Source organism: Chroicocephalus ridibundus, chromosome 2, assembly GCF_963924245.1.
Source record: "Chroicocephalus ridibundus chromosome 2, bChrRid1.1, whole genome shotgun sequence".
Lineage (NCBI taxonomy): Eukaryota > Metazoa > Chordata > Aves > Charadriiformes > Laridae > Chroicocephalus > Chroicocephalus ridibundus.
This window is the reverse complement of record NC_086285.1, coordinates 78,204,889-78,230,252: the sequence shown is the minus strand read 5'-3', so window position 1 is coordinate 78,230,252 and position 25,364 is coordinate 78,204,889. Positions and strand designations below refer to the sequence as shown.

Here is a 25,364-nt window from a genome sequence, read left to right as displayed (position 1 = left end):
ATTTTTTGAGCTGGAAATAAAGCAGATCTTCCAGTTTCCATTGTTTGCCTTAATCATTAGCCCATCTATCAGCCCTGTTTCTTCTGCATCACCACCTCATAATTTGAAACTTCTATTGTCTTGATTGCTTTCATGTTACCTTACCTTTTAGAGTGGTTTGAAGACAGAAGACTGGCTCAATGGATTGTTAGGTGGATTGCATTAGATACCCCTACAAGGAAGGCGTGTTCTGTATATATTGTCATAGTGCTGGCACCTTGTAAGCATATAAGAAGGGAAGAAAAAGAGCTTGTATGTGTACCAGTTATTCACACATATGTGGACTGGGCTTTAAATTTTTCCATTCTTACCTGACTGGTTTTACATATACTGTATAGTCACTTGCGTAACACAAAGCAGCAGCAAGCTAGTAGTACATTTTTTTATTATTATTATTATTATTAATTCAAAGTTTTTTAATTTTCCTGTTTCCATCCTCTCTCTCCCTTTTAGCTTGGCGATACAAAGCTCCTCAGCAAGTTGTATTTGTTGAAAAGTTGACAAAACTTGTTGTAAGTCAGCTGCCCAACTTCTGGAAGCTCTGGATTTCTTATGTGAATGGAAGTTTATTCAGTGAGGTATGGATTCTTCTATATAAATTGACTTTTGAGTAACAACGCTCCATAATAATTGTGTTTGAAGTATTATATTTCACTGGAAAAAGTGACTGGATTTATTTTAATCGGAGAGGTTTATAAAACAATATGTAGACTCTTACACATTTGAGAGCTGCTACTTTGACTAGTAAAGTGTCTTGCAATATTAACCTATAGAAGTGAGATTATTCTTTTTGTTTTGAAAAGAACAAAAGCGTACACTGGAATTACTTAGAATTCTGCTAGCGGTGTCTCTGTGTGTTTTCCAGGTGCTGGAGTCAATATCTATGTAGTTTCACCTCTTATTCATAGCTTCATTGGTGATCTGAAGAAATAGCAAATTGCATGAGGAATAGAGATATGTAAGAGACAAAGTCATACAGAAAAAAAAATTGTTTCCTTTCTTTGGAACAAGAGTACTCATTTCTCGAGTTTTAGATATTTGAAAGTGATGATAGGTTCAAGGCCAGAGTTGCAAAATGACCAAGGCCCAGAGTGGTGGTGTACACAGACATACTATAGGGTAGTCGAGTCTGGAAGTGCAGTCACCTGTGCTTCGAGTCCTTCTTGCTCAGATGATATGGTTTTTACAAATTATGTAAATATAATCTTGATAATCCAGGAAAGGAGGAGGGAAGAATAATGATTCACGATGAGCTGTTTTTATGTGCACACTGTTAACAGATTTTGAAAGGATAACTTTCATAATTAATTTGATATTAGTAATATACAGTTCACCATCATAGTGATTACCAGATAAATGCAATAGCTTTGGCATTTGTGTTAGCGCTAAAATTTGGTCACAGAAGTACAGTATGTTTTACAGAAAGTTCACTTCTGGTCCTCAAGCCATGTTGTTTCTTCTCCAGGAGAACTGTAGTAATGGCATATTCCCAAGAAGCAAGTCTGACAAAGACAAACACATGATTGAAGTGTAGTGAAAGGCAGCTCTCTGTTCCATCAACAGTTGATAAGGCACTAGTTCACACCTCCTCTGCATAGCTATCACTGAGAAGTCCTGCTGACTGCTATTTGGGCTCACTCATTCTGGGTAGTAAAAAACTCTGAAGACAAGGTCTGTAAAGAGATGCAGAGATAGTTGGGATAATACAGAGCAGGTGGAAAATAAGCAAGCTCTTGGTCGTGCATGTTATTCAGACCAGCTTCTATATAGAACCTAAAAGTTTGTGCATCTAAAACTTCTCTGCTTAACTGTTGCTATATAATTTCATTCGTTGAGATTTTTTTTTTATCCTGCCATGCTTACGGTGTCCTGCTGTGCTTAAATCCTTAAGTCATCACAGCTACAGTATTCCATTACAAAATTGTCCCTAAAGCAGAACTACAGCCATAGAATCTACCAGTCTTTGCAGCTTTAGTAGAAAATAAAACAAAACCCTTGGGAAGGGAAATTTGGAAGCTTATTTGTCATTTTCCGTCATTTTCCTTTTCTCTGACTAACTAAAGAATTAACTTTTCAAGCGGCCGTTCTGTTTATTGCCACTATCTATAAATCAATATAACATGTTCATGTGATGATACTGACAGGTGCTGTATCTCTTTATATGTTGAACACAATATATACAGCATTTTAGCTCCAGTGACAGATTCTATTTGTGAACCTCATTTTACATGATAAAATCAAAAGAAAGGTATGACAATTACTCATAATGTTCAGTGAAGGAAGTAGAATCAAGAAGAAACCTTAGTATTGTTGACTTTCAGAAAAATAATTCATTTCATAAGGGAAATTGCAACCTTTATATTTGACAACAGTACCATTGGAAATTAGACTTTACAAATTCACTTGTTAAGTTATTGTGATTCTTTTTTCTGAGTACAATGAAAAAGAAAGCAATTTCTAAAGAAACTGAGACTTGAACTGTAAACAAGGTTGAGAAATTATGCTCATGAAAATGACTGTAAGTGGAAAATGCAGTGATCTTATGTCATGTCTGAACAAAACATTGTTTCCATGTATTTAAAAAAAAAAAAAAAAGGAGGAGGAGGTAGTTTTCCTATTAGTCTTTAAGGTACATCTGCTGTCCTTCTGTTGGGCCAGATTCTGAGCTTTTGAGAAATTAATCCCCATACATTTGATTTCTTCTGCTTCTTTGGTCCTTACGGAGGCCCCCCAGGTTCTCAGGAAGAGATGAGGGATGGTGCCCTCAGTTCCTTTTGTGTGTTCTGCATTCTGCATGCCACAATCAACAGAGGACGAGTGGGAGAAGGGGTTGGCATAAGCTAGAAGGCTACTTCTAGGGTACCTAAGAATGTCTGTCACCACATCCCATTCAAGACTCAAGGTTTATATATTTTTCTGTCAGAAACCATACAGATTTTAATTGCCCATAAAGAAATTTCATTTACCATGTTGCTTGCTATTTACTGTCAGTCAGGAAGCAAGGTGATTGCTACAGTTTTTCAAGAAAAGTTGTGTGAAAATGGTGTAGAGGGTCATTTCAGCTAGCTTATTCAAGTCTTCAAGACATTTTAAAAATGTGTAAAGAAAATCCCCACGTATGAATAACAAGCTGTATTTTCTTTTGTTCAGTTTGTAGGGTTCTGAGGGGTTGTTCTTTTTAGTTCTGAAAGGTTAGCTATATGCCTTAAAATATTGTCAGTTAAAGATTTACGTGGTATTTCCAACAGTTTAAAAAGTTGAGTTCTTTGAATCACTCTAGGTGAAGTCACATATTTGAGTAGTAACCGTTGGTCTTACCACAAGATAGTTTTGGTCTGTCTGTGCAGGAAAGGTATAAGATTGGTCTTCAGCAAAACCACTAAGAAAAAAAAAAAAAAAGATATCAAAGATCTGTGAATTTTTTTGTTGTTCTTTAATCCAGCTGTAAAACAGTGTGAATTTTAAGTTGATACCTGAGTTTTAAAGGAATACAGCTTATTTTCTTTTTAAGGCGTTAGAAGAGAGAGTGGGTATTATATGCAGCAGTAACTCAAGAGTTGTCTGAAACTGTATCATTCAGAGCTTTAAAGTACAAGAGTTTCATAGCTATTTATTTTCCAAAACTGTTAAGCAGTTTTATTTTTCTCTAATTTTTGCTTATTTATTTTACCTCAAAAATCTGAAATGCTTTAGCATTTTTCAAGGCAACTTGAAATATACAGCATTTCAAATTAATAACTTGGAAGTAAACTGATTCTCTTTGAGACAAGACAAACTCTTGTCGTGTTATTGCACTTCTTGTCCAGTAGATGTTGCTGTACATACATAAAATGGGAGATTTTTCTAACTATAAAATTCTACACCTGCACTTAACTCGGTATTTGAAATAACTTTTTTGGTATAATTTACTCTACTGCGTTCTCAGTAGACTCCACAGAAGGCTAGAATTACAAACAGGAAGACTATTAGTCAAACCATGTTTTTCTTCAACTGTAACTGTCTCGTGCAAAGTGTACTCACGTTCCTTGTTTTTCAAAGTGAACCGTCCATGAAGATGCTGATTACTTTGCAGAGTCTCTTTTACAGATTGTTGAATTGTTTAAAGAGCATTGCCAACAAAATGGTGTTCCTAAAAACAAACAAAAACCGTCAGTCTTCCCCCTCTTATGTTACAATTCCAAATTGCCCTCATTCCAAGAAGTGTCTCCCACTTCACCTCTGTGTCCTTCTCTGGGCAGCTCCCATGCTGAGAAAATAGAGTTTCTTCATATAAACTTGATGCATGATTGGACTATATATGTTTTAGCTCTCACTAAGATTACAGTGAGAAAACTTTGACCAAATGAAGTTCGTATTGACAGAGCTGCTCTTATGCTTGTCTCTGACTCTGTCTTAAATACACATTGTTCCTCAGAATTAAACATTAGCGCACTGACCTACAGTAAGTGGAGTTTATTGATTATATAGTCTTTGCTTATTGAGCGGCTACCGTGAGTGAGTTTTTGTAATTGCATCATAAACTCATCAGTTTTCACTTCTTCACTTTGAAACCCCCTTTTTCAGAATTATTTTAACAGTGGTTATGAGATACTTACACTTTTCAATTTTTTCATTTTCACAAGACTGCTGAAAAATCTGGCCAAATGGAAAGATCAAAGAAAAACGCTAGGCAAAGACAAAATGATTTCAAGGTAAGTTACGGGGGGGAAACCTTATTTTCTTTCGGTTGTCCTGCATAGCAGGATACTTTAGTGTCACCACCTTGAAAGTCATATTTCTTAAATAATATGTGTGCCCTTATACCTCCTTCTCCTCTGCTTTCTACCATGTGGAGCCACCTGCAAATCGTATGTTTCAAGCTGTTGTGTATAGCAAGTATATGGCTGCTTAAGCACATTGATAGAGCTTTTTCCTTGATTTTTCTTTCCCTTCTTCTGATGCAGAAAATGATTCAGGAAGTGATGCACTCTCTGGTAAAACTTATCCGTGGAGCTTTGCTTCCATTCAGCCTCAGAGAAGGAGAATCAAGACAGTATGGTGGCTGGGAGATGAAATCTGAACTTTCTGGCCAGTGGCTAACACATGTTATCCAGACTGTAAGGTAAATGGATCTGTGGACCTCCAAATTATGCTATTCCTGGAATATGTGTGCTTTAAGACAAATCGTTTTGTTTATTGCATTAAATACCCTGAGCAGTGAAAATGTTAACATTTTCAAAAATTACTTATGGCAGATTTAGGATTCTATGTGCAAGCGTAATTGATAAATAAGGCTATACCATGAGGCATTATGTAATGATATATTCATTTTTTTTCCATAGCATCTTATGAAAAAGTTTGAGTAAAGTATTTGCCTGGCACAGCATAGACACTCCATGAATGAAACAGGATTTGATTCTTTAGGGTAGAAAGCAATTATCTGTTTCATTTGCTACATGTCTTCCTATCTCTGCTAAAATGGGTGAAAATAGCATGCTTCGCACTATAGTATCATTCTTAAATCATAATTTACTTTTATAGTTGTTTTATGGAAGGTGATACTCTTGTTTATAATGCCATTCTGCTTACACTTATGTATCAACTTAGTAATGCATGTCATTAATTACAAGATGTCTCATTAATATACAGAATTTGCTTCTATTTTTTTATGGAGGGTATAAGAATTGTCATTATCTTTTGGAAACTTGAGTAATACCTGGGTATGATACTGTACTTCTTATCTGCAGTTTTCAAAGTAGGTAAGAAGCAAATATTATAATTGGATATTATCATTGCAGATGGAGCTAGCAGTGATACGTACCTGTTGTCAAGTCTGCTTAACACTTTCCCTGAAGTCTGTTGTCAGTTACAATATCTGTACCTTAACCATTTAGAAAAAAAAAAAAATCCATGTGAAGTTTCTTATTCTGGCTGAATTTTATGGAAAACTTCCAATTTAAGAAGGAACTGACTTGGCATTTGATGAAGAGATGTAAAGGGGCAAGGGAGCAATCCAATTTTACTCAAATTATAAAATTCTAGAATTTAAAACTTGCACATCTGTAACATTGGCTTGGAAATTTAACCAACAGATTCTCTAAAGGTTGGTTGTGCTTCAGAGTCCTGCCATCTGAGGTGTGATCCAGGCTGAGGTTATATCCTATAAGAAGCGTGTTTTTCGGAGAATCTCCTCTTCCTTTCTGGCCACTGCCCTGGTAGTGAACAACTGAACTGAGAGCTGGGGAAATTCTCTCTGCCTCCCACTCTTTTCCCTACCTCATGTTCTTACTGATGCCTGTGCTGACACTTTACTAAAGTGAGCTAGATTTTAATGAAAAGTGGTCAAAAGTAGAGAAGAAAAGGGGCAATCTGGAGAAGAGGAACTGAACATACCATGATGGGGTACCAACCAGTGACAACCAGGTCAGAAGTTTTTGCAAGTGCTGCAAATGCTTTTCTTTTCAAGCCCCTACACTTTGACAATCTAATAAATTCTTGTGACTCACAGCAATGATGAAGCTGGACTCTTCTCATGAAGAGTCTACACATTGCTTAAAAACCTTATGTGTTGCAAAGTTAGGTAATAGCTTAAGTTTTATTTTTATTGTTTCTAACATAAAGTCATTGTGAAGCAGGTGATAGAATTTTACTCTTTTCAATTATCTCATGAATGATTTACCGTTTTCTGCTTGTGTTTAAGAATGCGAAATCTTAAAAAAACTAAATAACATGGAGTTGGCATTATATCTGTGTGATCTTAATTTTTCTGCTTGTTGATACTTATCACACAGTGGTTACACAGTCTTTCTCTTGTACCCCGTTCTGTCATTGCCTAATACGAATAGATTCCAGAGGATAAATTAGAGCTAGGTGATAAAGTGAAGCAATTGTCGGCAAGACTTCTGCCTTATTGTAATGATAGAAAGGTTTGTATTTGTTAGGGTGAGTTATCTGAGGGGGAAAAGATGATCTTGGGGATATGACAGCTGCGTGCTCCCTTAGAAATGGCATCAGCATTAAGTACAATACTTCCGTGCAGTCTAAAGCCACTTAAACTTCTCACAGATGGGTGTTTGCATCCTGTATTTCCTGGATGGCTGAGGTAATGCAAATTTATGTAACCTACTAATTCAGTAATTGTGCTGAGCAGGTAGCAGTCTGATGGTTTTGATGGCTTATGCCCCAACACCAGGGGTAAGGAACTGGAGCCTACAGGTGGATGATTGGAAATGTTCCACTTATTGCTCAGACTTGTTTGCTTGTGCCTTCCTACTCCTGTTCTTTGGTATTTTCTGTTACCTGTGCTTTGCTCAGTATTACCAGGAAGGCAAACAGCAGTGACTGAAATGCTCTTCCTTGCGAGCAGCTGCTGTGTTACTATTTCTGAAGGAAAAAATGGAAATGAATGTTTCAGTCCTCAGCTGTAGTAACTGATGATTTGTGCCTGGTCAGAGTTGGGAGCAAAACAATGAATAAATTCACTCTTCACTCTGCAGGTGATTCAGTAGCTGTATTTTGGCTCCTTAAGTGTGTATACTCTTGGCAATCTGATGCGCAGCCATGTCACTATTTATGGCAGATTGATGGCTGTTGCTGTTGTAATGTGGGTAAATATTATCTCAGAAATCTTGTTGTGGACATAGGATTTGATCTAGGCATTCACATAAAAACAACAAAAAAAGCTACTTCTGCTCCATAAGGATTATTCTTGTATCATAAGACAAAAGGTGGATGCAGAAAGGCAGGTGGGGAAGTGCAAGAGGACAGTGGGAAAAGCTGGCATGTTGCTGTGATGACATTATTGTAATGTTACAAAAAAAAAAAAAAAAAAAAAATCTGTATTTGCAAGCTTCTGAATTAAGCAAATAATTAATCTTTTCTGAATGGGATAATCAGTTTTCCAAGACATGCTGCGGGTGGAGCTACTGTATTCACATACACAGAAAACATCTAAAATCTCAATGAAGTTATATCAGCCTAAAGAAACCTAACTTTATTTGCTTTCCAGGCTTAGTTCTGAGTCTCTTACTGCACTCGAGATACCCAATGATATGCTTCAAATCATCCAGGATCTTATTTTGGACCTTCGTGTACGTTGCATTATAGTGACCTTACAACACACAGCTGAAGGTAATAGAAGGCTGCAGGTCTCTTTGCTTACTGTCATATATTTTTTTCTCTCTGATTAGGTCAAACCATGTTCTGGAAGGTAACCATGTTTGTTACAGGTATTGTAGTGGCAGTGGACTCCTCTGAGTTCTGTAGTTACTCAAGTATTTCACTTTTCTGACAGATGTGTGTGTTATGAGTCTTCCCTTAGTCTAATTAATATAGTAATTTAGATCTGTTTCCTTTGGCTTGGGACAGTTTTACAATCCAAGTGATTTATCTCGTGATGCAGCTTTCCCATATTGGAAATATCATTTATTTTCTTTTTTGTGTTCTTCTGTAAAGTGAAGAATTAAATAAGCAATGTCCTACTCCCAATAAAAAAAAAAGTCCACAGCCCTTTATGAAGTATTTTAGTATTGTGTTTTTCAAGGCCTTTTACTAACATTATAATCCCCAAGCTTCCTGCTGTGTACATAGCTTTTGCCATAAATGTCTTAATTGTCAAGGCCAGTAACAGATTCTCTAAATCTAATGTGACACTATGTGCATCAGAGGCCATTCATCTTACCGTCTTGTATTCAACTCTGAAACTTAAATGTGAATGAAGTAAATCTTCCAGAAATAAATGTCTGTTAAAATCAGGGCAGATTGATCTACTAATTCACTTAGCAGGGTTTGTTTCCAAAAGACTAATTGCCCTCAATGTTAAAAGAAAAACAGGGCTTTTTAAATCTTACAGTTTAATCCGTTTTTAATCTTTAACATATGATTCATCATTATTTTGTAGGCTGACACGAAGCGAAGTGTTTTACTCAAGCCTCAAGCGTGCTAAGTGCAGGTGGCTACATTAAGCAAATTTTTAAAATTTTGATGACAACAAATCATAAGGCTTCTATGGTTTATTTGATTCAATGTTGAGGTGAACTGTATTCTTGGTTCCTAATTCTTTTATTAAATCCCATTTCAGTGTTAACATTACTTTTCTGCCGTAATGTCAAACTTGTTGGCCACACAAGTACATAGGTTGTCTTGTCTCTTTAAAACTCTATACAGAAAGCATTACCACTATTGCAGATTTCACTTAAAGTATGTGGAAGTCTCTTTTTCTTTTCTTCATTTAGGGCAATTGAGATATATTATTTTTTAAAAATGGTAGGTGAAAAAGATATTTTATTTTTTTTTAATGGTGAGATGAGCGTGGTATTATTGGACTGACTGCCCTCTGTCTAGAAATTGTGAGTGATTCCTCAGCTGTCCTGACGTTTCAAAGGAAGGAAGTATCTAGCTCCAAACCGTTTTGCTGACAATTCTTAGCTTATCAAATCTCTGAGCTATCCACCTAGCTTCTCCAGTGTGGTCCAGAGAGCTCCAATACGTGATTAGTGCTGAAGCTCTCTGCCAAAAAGTCGGCTGTCTTACTAGTTTTGCGTGCTTGATGCATCATAACAATAGCCCAGTTCTTTGTTCAGATCCGGGTTAACTGGACCCTTGGAGAAGCTGTTATTTTTAGGGAACCAGTGAAAGGTCAGTTAATGGATGTTCTCATGGAGCTATGTAAGTGGATCTCAGATGTAGTTCTGTCTGTAATACACAAGTTAAAAAGGCTCCTCGTGGACTTGAATCTCACCTCTATAATCTCTCTGAAATCTGAGCTGCGTAGACTGCTGGTATAAAGCTCAGTCTCATATCTTGCTGCGTGCTGTAAGTTGGTAAAGGCATTCAGATCAGTTAAATTTTTTAATAGAGCACTCTAACTATTCAAATAGGACAAACCTGCCCACGCAAAGGGTTTTCTTGTTGTCTTATGATAAACACCGTATACTCATGCTGGCCCTGAGAAGCAGTCTGTGTTTTTTTTCTCTCTCGTATGTGATCACTGGTCATAAAGGTCACGAAAGCCAAATTATGTGAATGCCAGACTAGACAGGGGGTTTACATGAATGTATTTGACTGGAATTTGGTAAGCAGTGAAATACGAGAAAGAAATATGTTACTTTTGTAGCAGCTCAGAGCAGAATGAAAAATGGAGCAGCCGCAAAAGCATGCAAAGGCTGACCAGTGCAACCTAAAGCCTCGCAAGAATATTGGTTGAATTAACAGGTTTACTAAATAGGGAAATGAACAGAGTAATTATTCTGCACGAACCCTTAATACTTTTTATCCTCACTAAGGTTATGCTTCCATGAGATGCAGAATTGCAGGGTATGACACCACAACCAAGCTTCTTAATTTACCTAAGTAAAGCACCAAGATAGTGAAGATACTTTTTGGCATGCATTAGTTATCCTCTTTTCTTGGATTTTGGGGAGAGATGGTAATTCACTGAAATTTTTGCTCATTTGAAAGGGAGTTTCATGATGTACAGGCAGTTCTGATGAGCAATTTGTGTGTGGAAAAAAAACCTGCATGTCAAAGCCTGTACAAACTGCACACAGTTCATCTTTGTTCTGTTTACAAGTCGATTAAGCCCCCAAAAAAGCGATTATGCAGAATTCCGTAGAGGAATTTTGTTTAGAGTGCATGAGCTTTGGATTCACATCCAGACTTAACGCCTGGTAACTTCAGTAAGCCTACAAAAGCTGGCACCTTCTGGGTAGAGGAAGAGAGTGCTTTTTGTATATGCCTTCAGGTATTTTTGAAGAAAGTCTAACACCACGGATCCTTGACCCTGCGTGGGGACTCTCAGCCTCTTTTATAGTCATTAAATATGAATTATATGCTGTCCTTTCTGTCTTTGCTAAAATGCTGGGCAGCTCTTCTTTCATTTTTAATTTAGAGATGAAGTATAATAGACTAGAGACTTGGGTTCTTAAATGCAGTATTTTATGTTGTGATTAAAAATTTACAAAATAAAAACAAACCCAAAGGCTTCACAATATTCCTTTAATTTTCAGCTTTCCAGTAAAAGATGTGCTTCATGGAACTCTTGCCATGTATCACAGATAGGCTTCTCTATGTGGTGTCACCAGCATACCATGTATGAGTTCCATTCTTAGTCATTTGAGAATGCTGAAAGCTTTGAAGCTTTTAGTGCTATTTGCTTGTATGCCTAGTCATTGCAGTCACAATGTCTGTGGTTTATCTTCTTAAGTTTAAGGAGGTTTTAATGATGAAAATGAATACCTTCTCCCTCCCCCCGCCCTTCCCCCTCTTGCTCTGTCTTACAGATATAAAGAGGTTAGCTGAAAAGGAGGACTGGGTTGTTGACAATGAAGGTTTGACATCATTGGTGGGTATACTTGTGTGTCTTGCAGATGCTTTTTTCTTTGCTGGATTATATTCTCCAAAAACTGAAATATTTTGGACTTGGTCTGTATGTATGCATATTGGTATCTATAGTTTTATTAAAATAGAGGAAGATAAAAACCCCAACGTTTTTCATTTGGATGGTTACTTACTTACAGCAGTCTTGACAGATCCCATCACCAAACACAAATATTTTTTTTTCTTTTCTTCCTTTTCCAAAATTTTTATTTGTCCTTCTTAAACTATTAAGTCTGAAGTAACTTTAAGTGATAATAGTATTACTAGACAGCAATATTTTTGAAGGTGCAAAACAGGAAAAGAAGAAAGTATAAATAAAAGCTTTTTTGCAGGCTTGTGCCATGTGTTGAGAGACAAAAATAAATAAGAATTGGGCATCAAGATGTGTAGCATGACGTTCTGCCTTAAGCGGGGCTATTTAAATGTATCAGTATAATTACTGCTGACCACTAGCATGATTTTGCTGACATAAGCAATAATAACTTTCATAGTCGAGCATCATATTTTAGGGATGGTTTACTGAAGTAAAAAAATTATTTTTGAGGTCACAACAAGTTCAGTTCACATCAAAATGCTTCCTAACTTAGTAGGCACACTACCATGGAATTGGTCTGTAGCTAAATAAATAGGTCACTTATATGTTATAATGAGAAATTGAACTGAAAAGCAACTAATTTAGGAGAGTGCCTACACACAAACAACAAATGACTTGAAACCAAATTCAGATAAATTAGTGAGATGCTTTCTGGAAATAAACAGTAATGAGTAATGCCTAAAATACAGCAAAGCATGTTGTAGGTGTGACTTAAAAACAATCTGCGAAAGCAGAAAGGGCCTGTGGGAGGGAGAGTTGCTTTGTGTATATTATCTAAGAGAATGCTCCACAGACTTTTTTTGGTTTTTCTTATTTGCTTCTATAAATACGTGTTTGAAGTTGAGTAGGAGGGCATTAACCAGTCACAATATATACACATTGTAGGAAGGAGTGTTGTTGGGCAACTGTAGTATTATAACCAGATTTGCAGCTTCTGGTCTTGGTTTCAGTTGCCGCTGACTTGGGCAAGTCCCTTAACTTTTCTGTTTTTCACAATTCGTCTGTAAAATGGAGAGAGGAGGAAGGATCTTCCACAAAAGCTTTTTTTCTTTATGCTTTTGCTGCATTCTAACCCATCTTTATTTAAAAACGGCTTAAGTCTTTTTTTTTTTTTTTTCTTTTGTATTTAGAAATCAGTCATGGATTCCTTGTATACAGCACTTCCCTGGATACCTTTTGAGGCAGTGGTTTAGACATGCCAGATTTTAATGGTGGCAGTTGGCCACGTTTTGTCGTAGCAGGGTTATTTATCTACTAAAGTAGAGTTCATTGTGGTAATATTATAGCAAAAATTGTAGCAAAAATGACACAGTGTAAACAAGGGCCAGGCAGTCTATTTGGGGGCATTTTAGGCTTGAGGTAGAAAATGTATTTTAAGTTTGTAGGAAATACTGGTTGATAACCCCTTTAGCATTTATATTCCAGGTAAGAGATACAGTAAGACACAGAACCAACTCTCCTCAGTTTTATGATATCCAAAGAATAACATATCTGAACAGCTTTCTCTCCCTGAGGTGTGATGGCTTATTATGTGAAAACAAAAAAAACAAGAGGAGCACTTTACTGCTGTTCTTTTTCTTTCAAGTGGTTACAAAATTAATATACACAGATTATCTTAGTGGCTTTTTTAATGATTTTCAGGTTCCCGTGCAGGCATCACTTTCATGATCCACCTCCACCCCAACATTTACAGAAATAAAAGTTACTCCTAAGCCTAAAGTTGGTGATGTGCCATAAACTATCTACTGGATGAAAAGCAGGTTTACATGGCTTAGAAGCGTCTTTTGTCCATCTCTTTGACCCAGATGCAATAGGACAATGTCCCCCTTTTCTGCTTCATGTTGCCCTGTACAACAGCTGCCTGCCTAATACCAGCAGACAGCCTCATTTGAAAAAAAAAGGTGTGACTTAGACTTAACAGGGAAGAGAGAAAGACAAGGAAAAACTGACTAATGACTGATGCCGTGAACTCGTTTGCACTTTCAGAGTGAAATCGATGCATGCATCAAGACATTCTTACTTCAGGTTTGGAAACCTGAAGGTAAAAAAAAAAAAGCTCCCCCCCCAGTGGATTTTTTTCCTTCATGTGAAAGCAGATTCAGTCCGGTTTTGTTAGAAACTTTTTGCTGAAGTAAAAGGCAGAAATGTCAGATATCCCAGGTGAAATTCTATCCCAACTTAGATCAAGGGGCGAAGAAGGGAGGGTGTCACAGGCATCTATAATGTAATTGTCAATATATGCTACCACAAACAAACTATAAAAATCTTTCACGGCCCTTCTAGAGGAGGCTGTTTGGTGTAGAATTCTCTCATTCAGATAAAAAACCAAAACATTGATCAATGATAATAATTCTGTAGATAACTTAAGCACCAAAGTACATCAGTATAAAAGGGTCCTCTGGTAATATATAAATTGTATGATTTTTTTTGTTTGTTTGTTTTTTACCCTTCTTATTTGGATAACTTGGAAATAAATAGCTTGATATGTGACATGGAAGTTTTTATATATTTGTGTAGTATACATTTGACATGCTTATCTAAAGCTAACAAGTCATTTGCCTTTCAGCCATCACAGTTTGAACAGTGCATTATCCATTCCTTGCAATCTCTTAAAACTGTGCTGGACTGCAAACCTGGAGAGGCCAGCGTAAGTTTTGATTTATACTTTTATTTTCGTTCTTTTTATGTAAATTACTATTGGGTTTCAGAACAAGAACTTTCAGAGAATGATACAGAGGTATAACTTTCCTCTTTATTTTTCTCCATGTACGCCCTTTTCACTGCTGCTAGCTTTTAGAATTCTGTTTGTGTTTCCTTTGTTAGGGGTAATGGTGTGTGTATGGGGCAGATTGGACCTATATTTAAATCTTTAAAGCTGTTTTTTTGAAAAAATGCCACTAATGTAGCATTAGAGAGTAGGAGATAGCAGTTGAAGAGACTTTATTTACATGGAAAAAAAATAAAAGGAGGGGGGTATTCCTAGGAGTTACTCTTCACTCTGTTGCATCCAAACTACTTGCAGAACTTAAACTCAGCTTTTTACTTCTGTAAGCTTTATTTTAAATCAGGAGTCCTGATTGTTCCCATCCACTTAGTACCTTGAGGCCCTGATTTATTGTGATACTGATATTTTCTGTCAAGTTTCAGTGATCTAAGGAAGTTCAACACTTTTACAAAGTCTCTTGGGCCCCTCTGTATGGGTATTGTTTCTCTCTCCTCCCTTTTTTAAATTTTTATGGCTAGCTTTTCTAGTTTCTCAACGTTATCCAAAAGAATCTGCAGTGCATGGCGAATCCTTCTTGTTAGGGTGTAAAGATCTTCGAATATTCTGGAAGCTTTTTCTGCAGTTCCATTAGCCAACAATGATACATATCACATGCACTAGGTACCAGGACTTCTTTCCTTTTAGTGTGTTATCTCCTCATGCTTGTCAGACTGTTTATTGGGACTTGTATTCTCTCTCCCCATTTTTAGGGTGGGGAAAAATTGAAACTGATCCATGAGAAAACACTGTGTCCCAGCAGCCATTCCTATAATTGTGTCATCTCTTTAGGGACAGATTACGCAGGCCTTCCTTGAGAATAAGGCCACATGAAACTGTTCTGCTGAAATAATATGCTTGCATCTTCAGGTTTTCCAGCAGCAGAAAACACAGGAGGATGTGTGCCAGCTAAGCATTGGGATCATGCAGGTAACTCAAGCACTTCTAAGTGTGAATTTGCGCAAACAAGCGATCAACAAAAATGTCTGCTTTGTACCCTGCCCACTTCCCAAAAGACAGATGAAGTTGATGACTCTGTTATTCCTCTGATACACTCTGGAATACTGAGAAAAGTTTGACTTTAAATGTATGTAGAGCTTACTAGCTGAAGCTGATGATATCAGATCCTCAGAGGGTAAGTGACATATTCAAGTATTTTACTGATTGTGACTGTTCAAGATTTTACTGATGATTGAGAGACACTTGCTGAGCTGATGTCATCTAACATCGATATACTACAGTAAAAGGAGCAATGCTGATTTTCATCAGCTGAAGTTCTAGCTTTTAATTTTTGTATCAGAAACCAAAATTTTTTGTAACAAAATCTGATATTTTTCTTAATGTATTTGAAATTAGGTGATAGCATGGCTTAGGCTTTTGAACCGTTTTTATAGTCTTCTCAAATAAGGCATCATGAACCGAAGCAAAAAATGGATTTGAGTGATGCTTCTGTGATGTTTACTTGGGACCAACTGTTCGGATTGAACAGCTGAAAACCTTTAACAAAGCCTTCTTCGCAAATCGGCAGATTTGACCTGGGAGTCCTGGTGGACAACAGGATGACCATGAGTCAGCAATGTGCCCTTGTGGCCAAGAAGGCCAATGGCATCCTGGGGTGCATCAAGAGGAGCGTGGCCAGCAGGTCAAGGGAGGTCATCCTCCCCCTCTACTCTGCCTTGGTGAGGCCACATCTGGAGTACTGTGTCCAGTTCTGGGCTCCCCGGTTCAAGAGGGACAGGGAACTGCTGGAAAGGGTGCAGCGGAGGGCTACGAGGATGATTAGGGGACTGGAACACCTCTCTTATGAGGAAAGGCTGAGGGATTTGGGTCTCTTCAGTCTGGAAAAAAGACGTCTGAGGGGTGACCTTATCAACGCTTATAAATACTTAAAGGGTGGGTGTCAGGACGATGGGGCGAGGCTCTTTTCAGTGGTGCCCGGGGACAGGACAAGAGGCAATGGGCACAAACTGGAACATAGGAAGTTCCACCTAAACATGAGGAGGAACTTCTTTACCCTGAGGGTGGCAGAGCACTGGAACAGGCTGCCCAGAGAGGTGGTGGAGTCTCCATCTCTGGAGACATTCAAAACCCACCTGGACGTGTTCCTGTGTAACCTGCTCTAGGTGACCCTGCTCTGGCAGGGGGGTTGGACTAGATGATCTCCAGAGGTCCCTTCCAACCCTATGATTCTATGATTCTATGATTCTATGATTCTATCACTGCATAATTTTAGCCATGCCTGATGAGAATCACTTAGCAGGATTAAAAACTCCTGTGTTTTGCTTTAAATAAACAGTGATGCATATAAAATTAAAAATACGCATTCAAAAGGTGTAACTAAGATGTTACTGTATGGAAGGTTTAAGACAAAGAAAGGTGACGATGATTGTTCTGCTTCTGTTGACTGTGGTAAAAGGGAATTTAAGAATTTTTTTTTTAGTTCTGGCAGAAAATGTAGATCTTGCTTTGTTGTTTCCTAGGTCTTTATAGACTGTTTGGAACAACTGAGCACCAAACCTGATGGTGACATAGATACAGCACAGTAAGTAAAATAAATAGGCCCTAGGTGTAGTCTGAGGGGGCAGGTCTCAAATTTCAATGGTGGTGTGGTTTTATCCTCTCTGGTTTTTCGTATTTCTTGTGAATACTTTTGCCTCTGGTTAGCGATGCTTTGAAACAAGAGTAGATACTTTTTATGCCAAACAATTCAGTGACATCATGTAATAAACATGGTACAAGATATCGAATATGCTATTAGATATAATATTTTATTCAGTGACAGGAGTTGTAGTGTGCTGTGGAAGCAGGTGTGTTTGGTATTGACACGACCTTACACAGAATGAGTTGTCCTTGTCACTAAGTAATGTCTACTCATGGAGAAACAGCCCCTGCCTTTCTTTTCTTCCCTTTTATTTTGACTGGTTCTATTGGTATTTCTGCTAAATTCTTGAAAGTTTGTTTGTTCCATAATTGCTCATGAGCCACTTATTTTACAGACCAAAACAAGTCAGAATAACCTGAGTTTCCAAGAGTACCAATCATTTCTGTTTGAAAAGCCAGAGACTTGGCAAATATTGGTACCTGCAATATGCATTAGCAAAAGGCAAATTAACTGTGTTCCTAACGCCACTTTCTTTTTTGCTAGTTGGATGGCTCTGTTGGCTGGATAGATGTAAAAACAAATAAGAATCTGTGGCAAACCAGAGAAATTATAGAAAATTGAAATTTTTTAAGAGGGAAAAGTCTGTAGCTACAACAGTACCGTCTGTCCACAAAGCTCCAGCAGACTTTGTGGGCATCTTAGAAAAACTGAGCAATGTGGGCTGCTTTATTATCTGGTGTGATGGGGCTTGAAACAAGGTTCCAATCTTCTGTTCCAACTGTTCATTTGAATCCACCATGTATCAGATAATCAAAATCACTATACTACTCACTTTTTAAACAATATTCCTAGTCTTTCAGTTGATGTTTCGTCTCCGGATTTGTTTGGAAGCATTCATGAAGACTCAAGTCTTTCTTCAGTAAGTTTTGCTGCTATTTCTAAAAAGCTGATGTGATACTTAATGCTTCTCAAAGTTACGGGAATGTGCTCTTATTTTATTATTTTTATTTTAAAACAATGCCTGTCTATGATATCTTAGTATACTAAGTATATCTTAAATTAATTAATGAAGACATTTTTTGAAACCAGGTCCTCCTCAGAAACTAAAATGGCATCGTTGAAATCAGTGAAAATAGCACTGATGTTAAAACAGCTGAGGATTTGACTTTTGATTTATCACCTTGTTTTAAATGATAAGAACTGATCTGATTATAGTTACTTTTTAAAACCCGCAAAGATACAGATATTCAGTAACATAGCTTTTCCCAAAAAAATACTTTACTGAGAGTAAGTGTTGATTATTTGTGTGGCTTGTTTGGGTTTGGTTTTGGTTTTTAGGAAATTGGAAAAAAAGTTTTTAAATATTCTTGACACTTTGACTTTGGTTAATGTGCTTTCTTCTGGTCTGGTGGCTGATGGAAAAAATGTACTTGTTCCCTGCAAGAAACCTAGTGAGAACCTCTTGTGAGGTTAATATTCCTTAGCGTAGGTTTTAAACGTTGTCAGAAGCCCAGCTTTGCCTCATTTACAAGAGCAATAAGCATTCCTGCTACAATAGACAATCACAGATTGCCAGATCAGGCCAAGTTTATGAATTGCAGACTATAATAATTAGTTCTTTATGTCATTTTATCCTTGTAACATGTAGATGTTGATATTAATTGTTGACAAAGTAACTTTTTGTGGCCGTTCCAGACTTCCTCCTGTATGTGATAGGTATGAATGTTTAAATAAAAAAGAAGAAATAAATAAATTTTGGTACCATGGAAACCAAATGTTATCTTAATATTTTTTTCTACAAATCAAAGAACACTTCATCTTCTCTTTCTGAATTGAGTAATGAGAACTGAGAAAGTTAGTGACCAGAGTAAGATTTGTCACTGTATTTTTAAAATGCTTATTTTTTGAATTGTCTGTATACCAGCTGACTATAATTTAAAGTAGTAGGCAACTGTGCATCTCAACACTATTACTGGAATACAAAACTGTCAGGAGTTCTTCTGGGTCTGAAAACCAACACCATTTTTAATCAGATTTACAGTATTATGATGATTTCATTGCTAAATAATTTTATTTTCAAAATATTTGCATCTAATGATTTTGAACTTTCATCTGAGATAGAAAAATGTTTTCCCATTGCAGGGAGGAGAGGGGAAGAGGAAAGACCAAATCTATTTAAATAGTAGTTCTGTCTTGTTGGGTTCTTTGTACACCTTGTTGCACCAAGGTCAGGGAAAGGCAATCCTGGTATCTCAACTTCAGGTCTTTGACCTTCTTGTAATTCAAAAAAATTTTTGAAGAACAGAGATAAGTTATAACCACCTAGAATTTTTTCCCAAATTAACTGCTGAAATTATATTTTACTGAGCCTTTCCAGTATTGTAGAATGGGTGAGTGCATTTGTTCAGTAGCTGTTTTTCTTCCCTTGTTTTAGCCGTTTTCGTGTGAAAGTGAAGATGATCTTCAGTTACATTTTTATGATGGTCATAATTCTTAGCATAGTTCTTGAAACAAAGTAAAAGCCAGAAACAGCTTCCTGGAAAGCTGTCCAACCTAATTTTTGTAAAGAAGTCTTAACCACAGTTCTGTATTAGTCACAGCTATTCCAGTGAATGCTCCAGATCCCATAAGAAAAAGCATACGTCTTCAGCCGTCATACCTGATACTCACTCAGTTCCTGATGCTTTATTGACAAAAATATTTGTGAACTCCTCTTTATTTACCAGCATGTTTATCACACCCACAGAGTCAATAAAATACTATACATTTACAGTTTTGGTCATGCTGATACTATACATTTGCAGTTTTGGTCATGCTGATACTTGGGGGTTTTTTTAAGTGTTATACTCTTTCTTCTCTTAAAACAAATTTTTAGGAACAGAGGCTTTTAATTGCACTCAGCAACTGCCGTTATCTGGAACGTCATACCTTCCTAAATATAGCTGAACATTTTGAGAAACATGGCTTTCAAGGAGTTGAAAAAATAACTCAAGTAAGTGAGAGCACTGGAATTAAGTATCATTGCTTGAAGGAAACAGGTTTTATTTGTTTTACTTTCTGTGGAAATTAAGTGCATGTGTTCATATGGCCAAAAGGACTCTTGGGTGAGCCTTCTACAAATGAGTGGGACTCCAAGCATCAGTTGGACACAACGATGACGACGATAAGGTTGTGTATATTTCTGTAAGGCTTAAATAACTAGCGCAGAAAATGTGACCTCTTATTCAGGAGTTGTGTGTTCAATGGCAAAGCTTATCAGATTTCTTAGTAAAGCTGTTTAATGTCACTGTTTTCTTAATGCAGAGAATAAAAGATCGTTATCTCAGAAATATACTTGATAAATTATTTCATCTGGAAATCCGCGTTACTGATAGTTGTTGTTCATAAACTAGTTCAGGTTTTTTTGTTGGCTTTTTGTTTTGTTGGTTGGTTGTTGTGTTGTCTTTTTTTTTTTTTTTTTTTCAAAGAACGAAAATGTCAAAGTGGGCGGCAGTAGCTGTCTCATTTTCCTGCCTTTTTGTAAAGATTAATCATTTTTTATGAGAAATGTTGTGACTTATCCTTAGGACCATAAAGCTAGTTTATTTCCAGAAACATTTGTTGGTTGGAAGTAAAATGTTATCTTTTCTGGTACAGAGTACAGTATTTCACTCGAACTGGTGTTTCTACTATACAGCACATCCTTAGTCCTGTTCTGCCTGAACGTTGTTTGAATTTCTGTGGCTGAAATAATTTTGAATAGCATTTAAATGGGGTTGATATGATTTGTATGTTTAGTACAGTATACAAAATTACTTTGGATATTGCTATTCTTTGCTGCTGAGACAACTGAGAGTTGAGCTAGGTACAGTTAGTGTTGTCTATACAAGCAATCTGTTTACAGACATCTGTTATGTATTCAACACTGTCTTGTGCACCTACATCAAAGTATTGCCATTAAAAGTCTGGTAGGGTTATAAATGACAAAATTTTAATGTTGAAGTTGCAGATTAATTTCAAATCTGTGTCAACCCTTTGAAAGCGCTGACTCGTGCAATACTGCATACATGGGACACATCAATCAGTAATGCTAGCTGGGAGGATTTGGATAATTAGATAGTCATCTTAAGATGGCAATTTTTAAACCCTTCATTAATTTTAAGAGGGGCTAGAAGCCTAGCGAGGTTTAGGGGGGTTGGTAGATTGTTTCAGTGTTTTGTTCTGTCACCTACGTTTCTGTAAATTTCTTAATTTATTTAACTATTTATTAGATACAAAATTTCCAATAAAGAGTTGACAAAATTTTTAAAAACTAGAATTGTTTTTGTCTGAGAAGACCAGAAAAAAACCTATGTTTTTAAATTCTATTAGCTTTATAAATTGAATTTTGAAGTGGATTTTGTAGTGTACATCAGTAAAAACTATCTGCTGTTTGGTTGGGGTTTTTTTAAGTTGCCTTTGTTAGAAGGGAAATCACTATTAGCTAATATTCTGAAAATACAGAAATAATAAAATGGTAGCCAAGAAAATTTTCTTACATTCTATATGGTTGTTATTTCCATTTTTTTCTTGGTGTGCAAATACGAAGTTCCATAAAATGGCCAAATTTTACACTCTGCTTTAGCACATGCCATCTCATCTTGGCACATGCTTACGGTACTCACTAGTAATTATATTTAATTTCTATATAACTCTTAAGTGCTTTCCTGTGGAGATTATTTAATTCAACTTTTTATCATCAGTTTCATCAATTAGCAAGTGGAAAAAAAAAAATTATGTATCCCATAACACTTATCCTAGCTTATTGATTAAGCTTCTGAATAAAATTGTTTCCACAGTTCTGATACTTAGGTAAGGCAGAGGGGTTACTAGAATAGAGGCTCAAAATGGCTTTAATGCAAAAATCAAAAACACTAGTTACAGGAAAGTTCAGAGCAGAAAGATAACAATGAGAGACTTGTATATTTTTATGAGCCTTTAACCCATGTGAGAGTTGGCAAAATGGGTATACACAACGGACAACTTCGTCTCTGCTTCACTGCCTCATCCTGGACTCAAAATAACATTCAGATGAATTGTTCATTCTTTCTTGTAATCTTTCTACCAGCTGAAAAGCAAGGTTACCCACCGCTATCTTAGTTGTGCATTGAACTAGAAACAGGTTGAAGAGGACTTGCACGAAACAAAAAACCTGTACTGAATGTGCTGGTGATCTGTTGTATTGAATGACTGCAGAAGTGGAAGGTGGAATTACTTAGTTTGGCCTAGAGCCTTGCTTTCTTCCTCACTTTTAAACCCCTTTGCTTCTGGAAATTATCATGTATACATATACACACACATATATATGTATATGTGTGTTATATATATATATATATATATGCTTTTTTTCCCTAATGGGTGAGGAAAATTAGTAATAGTTTAAAAGCTTTACTTTTCTATCTCTTAAGCTCTTACTTACAAGCATAAGTATATTTAAGGTGAAGTCACGATATTTTCAGCATATTTTATTTGCATTTGAATGCAAATAATAGCATGCAGTGGATGCGTGATAGCATCCACTATCATGCTAAAATACTGACTTTATACGTGAACATTTTATGATACGCATTGTGTTCCAGAATTGTTTTAGAAGCTGAAATTACGAGGCGTACCTATGTTTAATAAGAGTCTTGTATAAAATTTAAAGTCGTTCAGATAAAATGAGAAAATTGTGCGTATCCCTTTAGCTTTCAGTGTGGCTAAGTTATGTGAATTAATAAAAATTGCATAGACAGCTCTTTAAGAGAAAAATTCTGCAGTTTGTGAGCTACAGCTTATGCATCTATTATACGGCAGTGCCTTGAAGTAGAGGGGGGAAGTTCACATGTGCAGTTTCAGAAGGCAGAGGCTCCTAAATAAGTCTTATGTATTTTTCAGGTATCGAGCAGGTAGTGAGAAATCATAATATTACAATTGGTAGATTTTAAGTATTATATGAAAATCTTCATGTTTTAGGATGGAAATTATTATGAGCATATTTTAAAGCATTGGCAAAATTCAGTTTCGTCTTGGTGCAAGATCAAGACGTCCTGACATGCAGAAGAAAAAAGCATGCCATTAGGCAATTACGGAGTGATCTGCCTGCTTTGGCATTTCTTGAACCTTTCCCAAAAATATCTACTGCTGAGCACAATCAAAAAAACCCATAATTATACTGGGTAGGATGGACAGATAATATGGAAGTTCCAAGTTTTTTATATATGTAATTATGAACTAAAATGTGTAAGTAATTGCTACTCTTCACCAAAAATTAAAGAAGATGTGAAGTTTTTGGTGTAATTAATGACTGTTTATTATGTTCTCTCTCTCTCTTTGTTTTGTTTTTGTTTTGTTTTTTAGGTTAGTATGGAATGCTTGAAAGAGCTGGATCAAAGACTGTTTGAAATGTACATTGAATTCAAGGCAGATCCGATAGTTGGGTCCTTAGAACCTGGCATTTATGCAGGATATTTTGATTGGAAAGATTGTCTTGTTCCAGCAGGTAAATATCTGCTTATTAAACTCTGAAATTATTTTAGCAGTGATTGATAGGAGCTAAAATACACTGTAAAATTAAAAACTTCGTTCTAGTCTGTGTTTTTAACTTTTGAAAGGTCTTTTTATAAATTCTTTCTCACAGACTTTACTTAATTCCTAAATCATTTTTCAAATACCCCCAAATGATTAAAGAGGCTTTTATCATTGATAATCTCTTTAATACTTGTTTTTTGTGATTATTTTGCTTCATTGCTTATATATAATAGAAAGAATTATAAAAGACATCTTTGCTATTTTCTTATGAAATTCGTTGAGATTGTTTGGGATTTTTTCCAAAGAATCTGGCCACTTTTGTAATACATGTAATTACAGTTCTGAAAAGGTAAAATTATGAGAAAATACATACTATAACACTAGTTCAGCAAAGAATGTTAAGCCATCGAAGAAGGGCAGATACAAAGTATTTCGAATGACTGAGATGTTAGTCATTAATTAGGTGCTTTAAGAGCCTCTGTTTTAAGGAAGCATAATATAAATGAGTCTGGCGTTTTGGGATTGGGTTTTTTTTGGGCTGGTTGGGGTTTTTTTAAGAAGTGAATACTGTGCATATCTTAACACTTAGCTCCTTTGAAAGTCTAATTTGTCATATCTAAACCTAATACATCTAAATCACTTATCACATGAATGCCTGGTTAATACTAAGTAGAAATTAGTTGCAGTAACATAGTACATGGCATTTTGAAGGTGATCTTGTATTAATTTTCAGTAAATCAGTGATTGACGTAACAATTTGTACTTTCTTGTTTTGATTGTTTCATAGTGTTATATATGGCAAGCTTAGTAGAAATTTTGTGGTACTTTAAAATTTGATAGGGAGGTAATTACACTTAATCTATGAATCAGGAGGTGCAGTGCTTGCTCACTGGGCCTTAAAAACACAAAGATCTTGGATTTATTATTTTAAAGAAAAGTGTTTCTTTCATTACTACTTTTGTGGTCAGAATAGATGCTCTAATACCGCTTGTAGCAGAAATAACTTAAGTTTTAATCCTGCACATTCAGATTTGTGTCTGAATAGTAAATAACTTCTCATCATGTTTAAAGCATGTTTTTGCTTGGCATATTTGCATTCCCACCAGCTAACAAAGAGAGAAAGAAGTTGTGTCAAATTTTATATGCTCATTTCTTGGTCTTAGTGCATTGGGATCTACTTACTAGACTCACGTTGCCTTTTGGATTATTCTGTAGTATTTTTTCATTTAAAGGGAGTACTGAATTTCTGTTAGAGGTGTGCTTTAATCTGCTTATTGTCCACTTTATTGTTGGTTTTAAGTACTTTCTCTGAAACCTTTTTGTAAAAATCAAAGTGAAGATGGCGATTATTGGAGACTCCTCTTTAGGGATCTCATAGAGTTGGCCAAGAGGTGCTAATTTGAAGTAGTAAAAAAAGTTGTTTGGGTTTTTTTTGTTAATCCCCAAGCTAGACATGCTAAGAAGGAACATATAATCACTTCTTCCGTGCTTCTCCACCTTGAAGATCTATCTTTGTGATGGATAAATTCTGTCAAATGTACCCTGCTGACTATTGGTATAATTGTCTGCTTATAGCAATGGTTAGTTGATCCTGAAAATATCTGGGGCTCTGAAGATAAAATTAGTAAGTGACTGGGAAAGTCTCCCTCTTGGAGGAGGTAGGTGAACATCATTATTGAAAAAGACTGGAAAAAAAACCCAACCAACCTCCTTATGGGGCATGTGAGAATCTGACTTTTTCCAGTACTCAATTAAAAAAAAATAATCACTCAGCAACTATATAATTGATTTTTTTTTTCCTATAAACTCATATTCAGAAACAAAATTAAATTGTGCAATGGGATTATAGTTGAGAAAATACATCATCATGCAATCTAAAAGATGCAGTTAGTACTGCGGTAGATGTACTATCTTTTCATTTGCCTCTTAGAAAAACCCAAAACAAGGAAACAGAAAAAGCTCTGTTTTACAGTTCCTCTCCAAGA

General features: G+C 36.2%; 1 protein-coding gene across 2 annotated transcripts in view; it reads left to right on the top strand.

Moving 5' to 3' along the window:
- Positions 1-25,364, top strand: part of EXOC2 (exocyst complex component 2) — a 128,913-nt gene that overhangs the window by 68,951 nt on the left and 34,598 nt on the right. For both annotated transcript variants that reach the window (XM_063326007.1, XM_063326006.1), the window contains 11 exons: positions 493-617; positions 4,662-4,730; positions 4,983-5,140; positions 8,027-8,148; positions 11,298-11,359; positions 14,055-14,135; positions 15,120-15,179; positions 16,730-16,791; positions 17,704-17,770; positions 19,727-19,843; positions 23,209-23,350. In XM_063326007.1, coding sequence (XP_063182077.1) covers positions 493-617; positions 4,662-4,730; positions 4,983-5,140; positions 8,027-8,148; positions 11,298-11,359; positions 14,055-14,135; positions 15,120-15,179; positions 16,730-16,791; positions 17,704-17,770; positions 19,727-19,843; positions 23,209-23,350 — 1,065 coding nt within the window. The remainder of the gene's footprint in view (positions 1-492; positions 618-4,661; positions 4,731-4,982; positions 5,141-8,026; positions 8,149-11,297; positions 11,360-14,054; positions 14,136-15,119; positions 15,180-16,729; positions 16,792-17,703; positions 17,771-19,726; positions 19,844-23,208; positions 23,351-25,364) is intronic.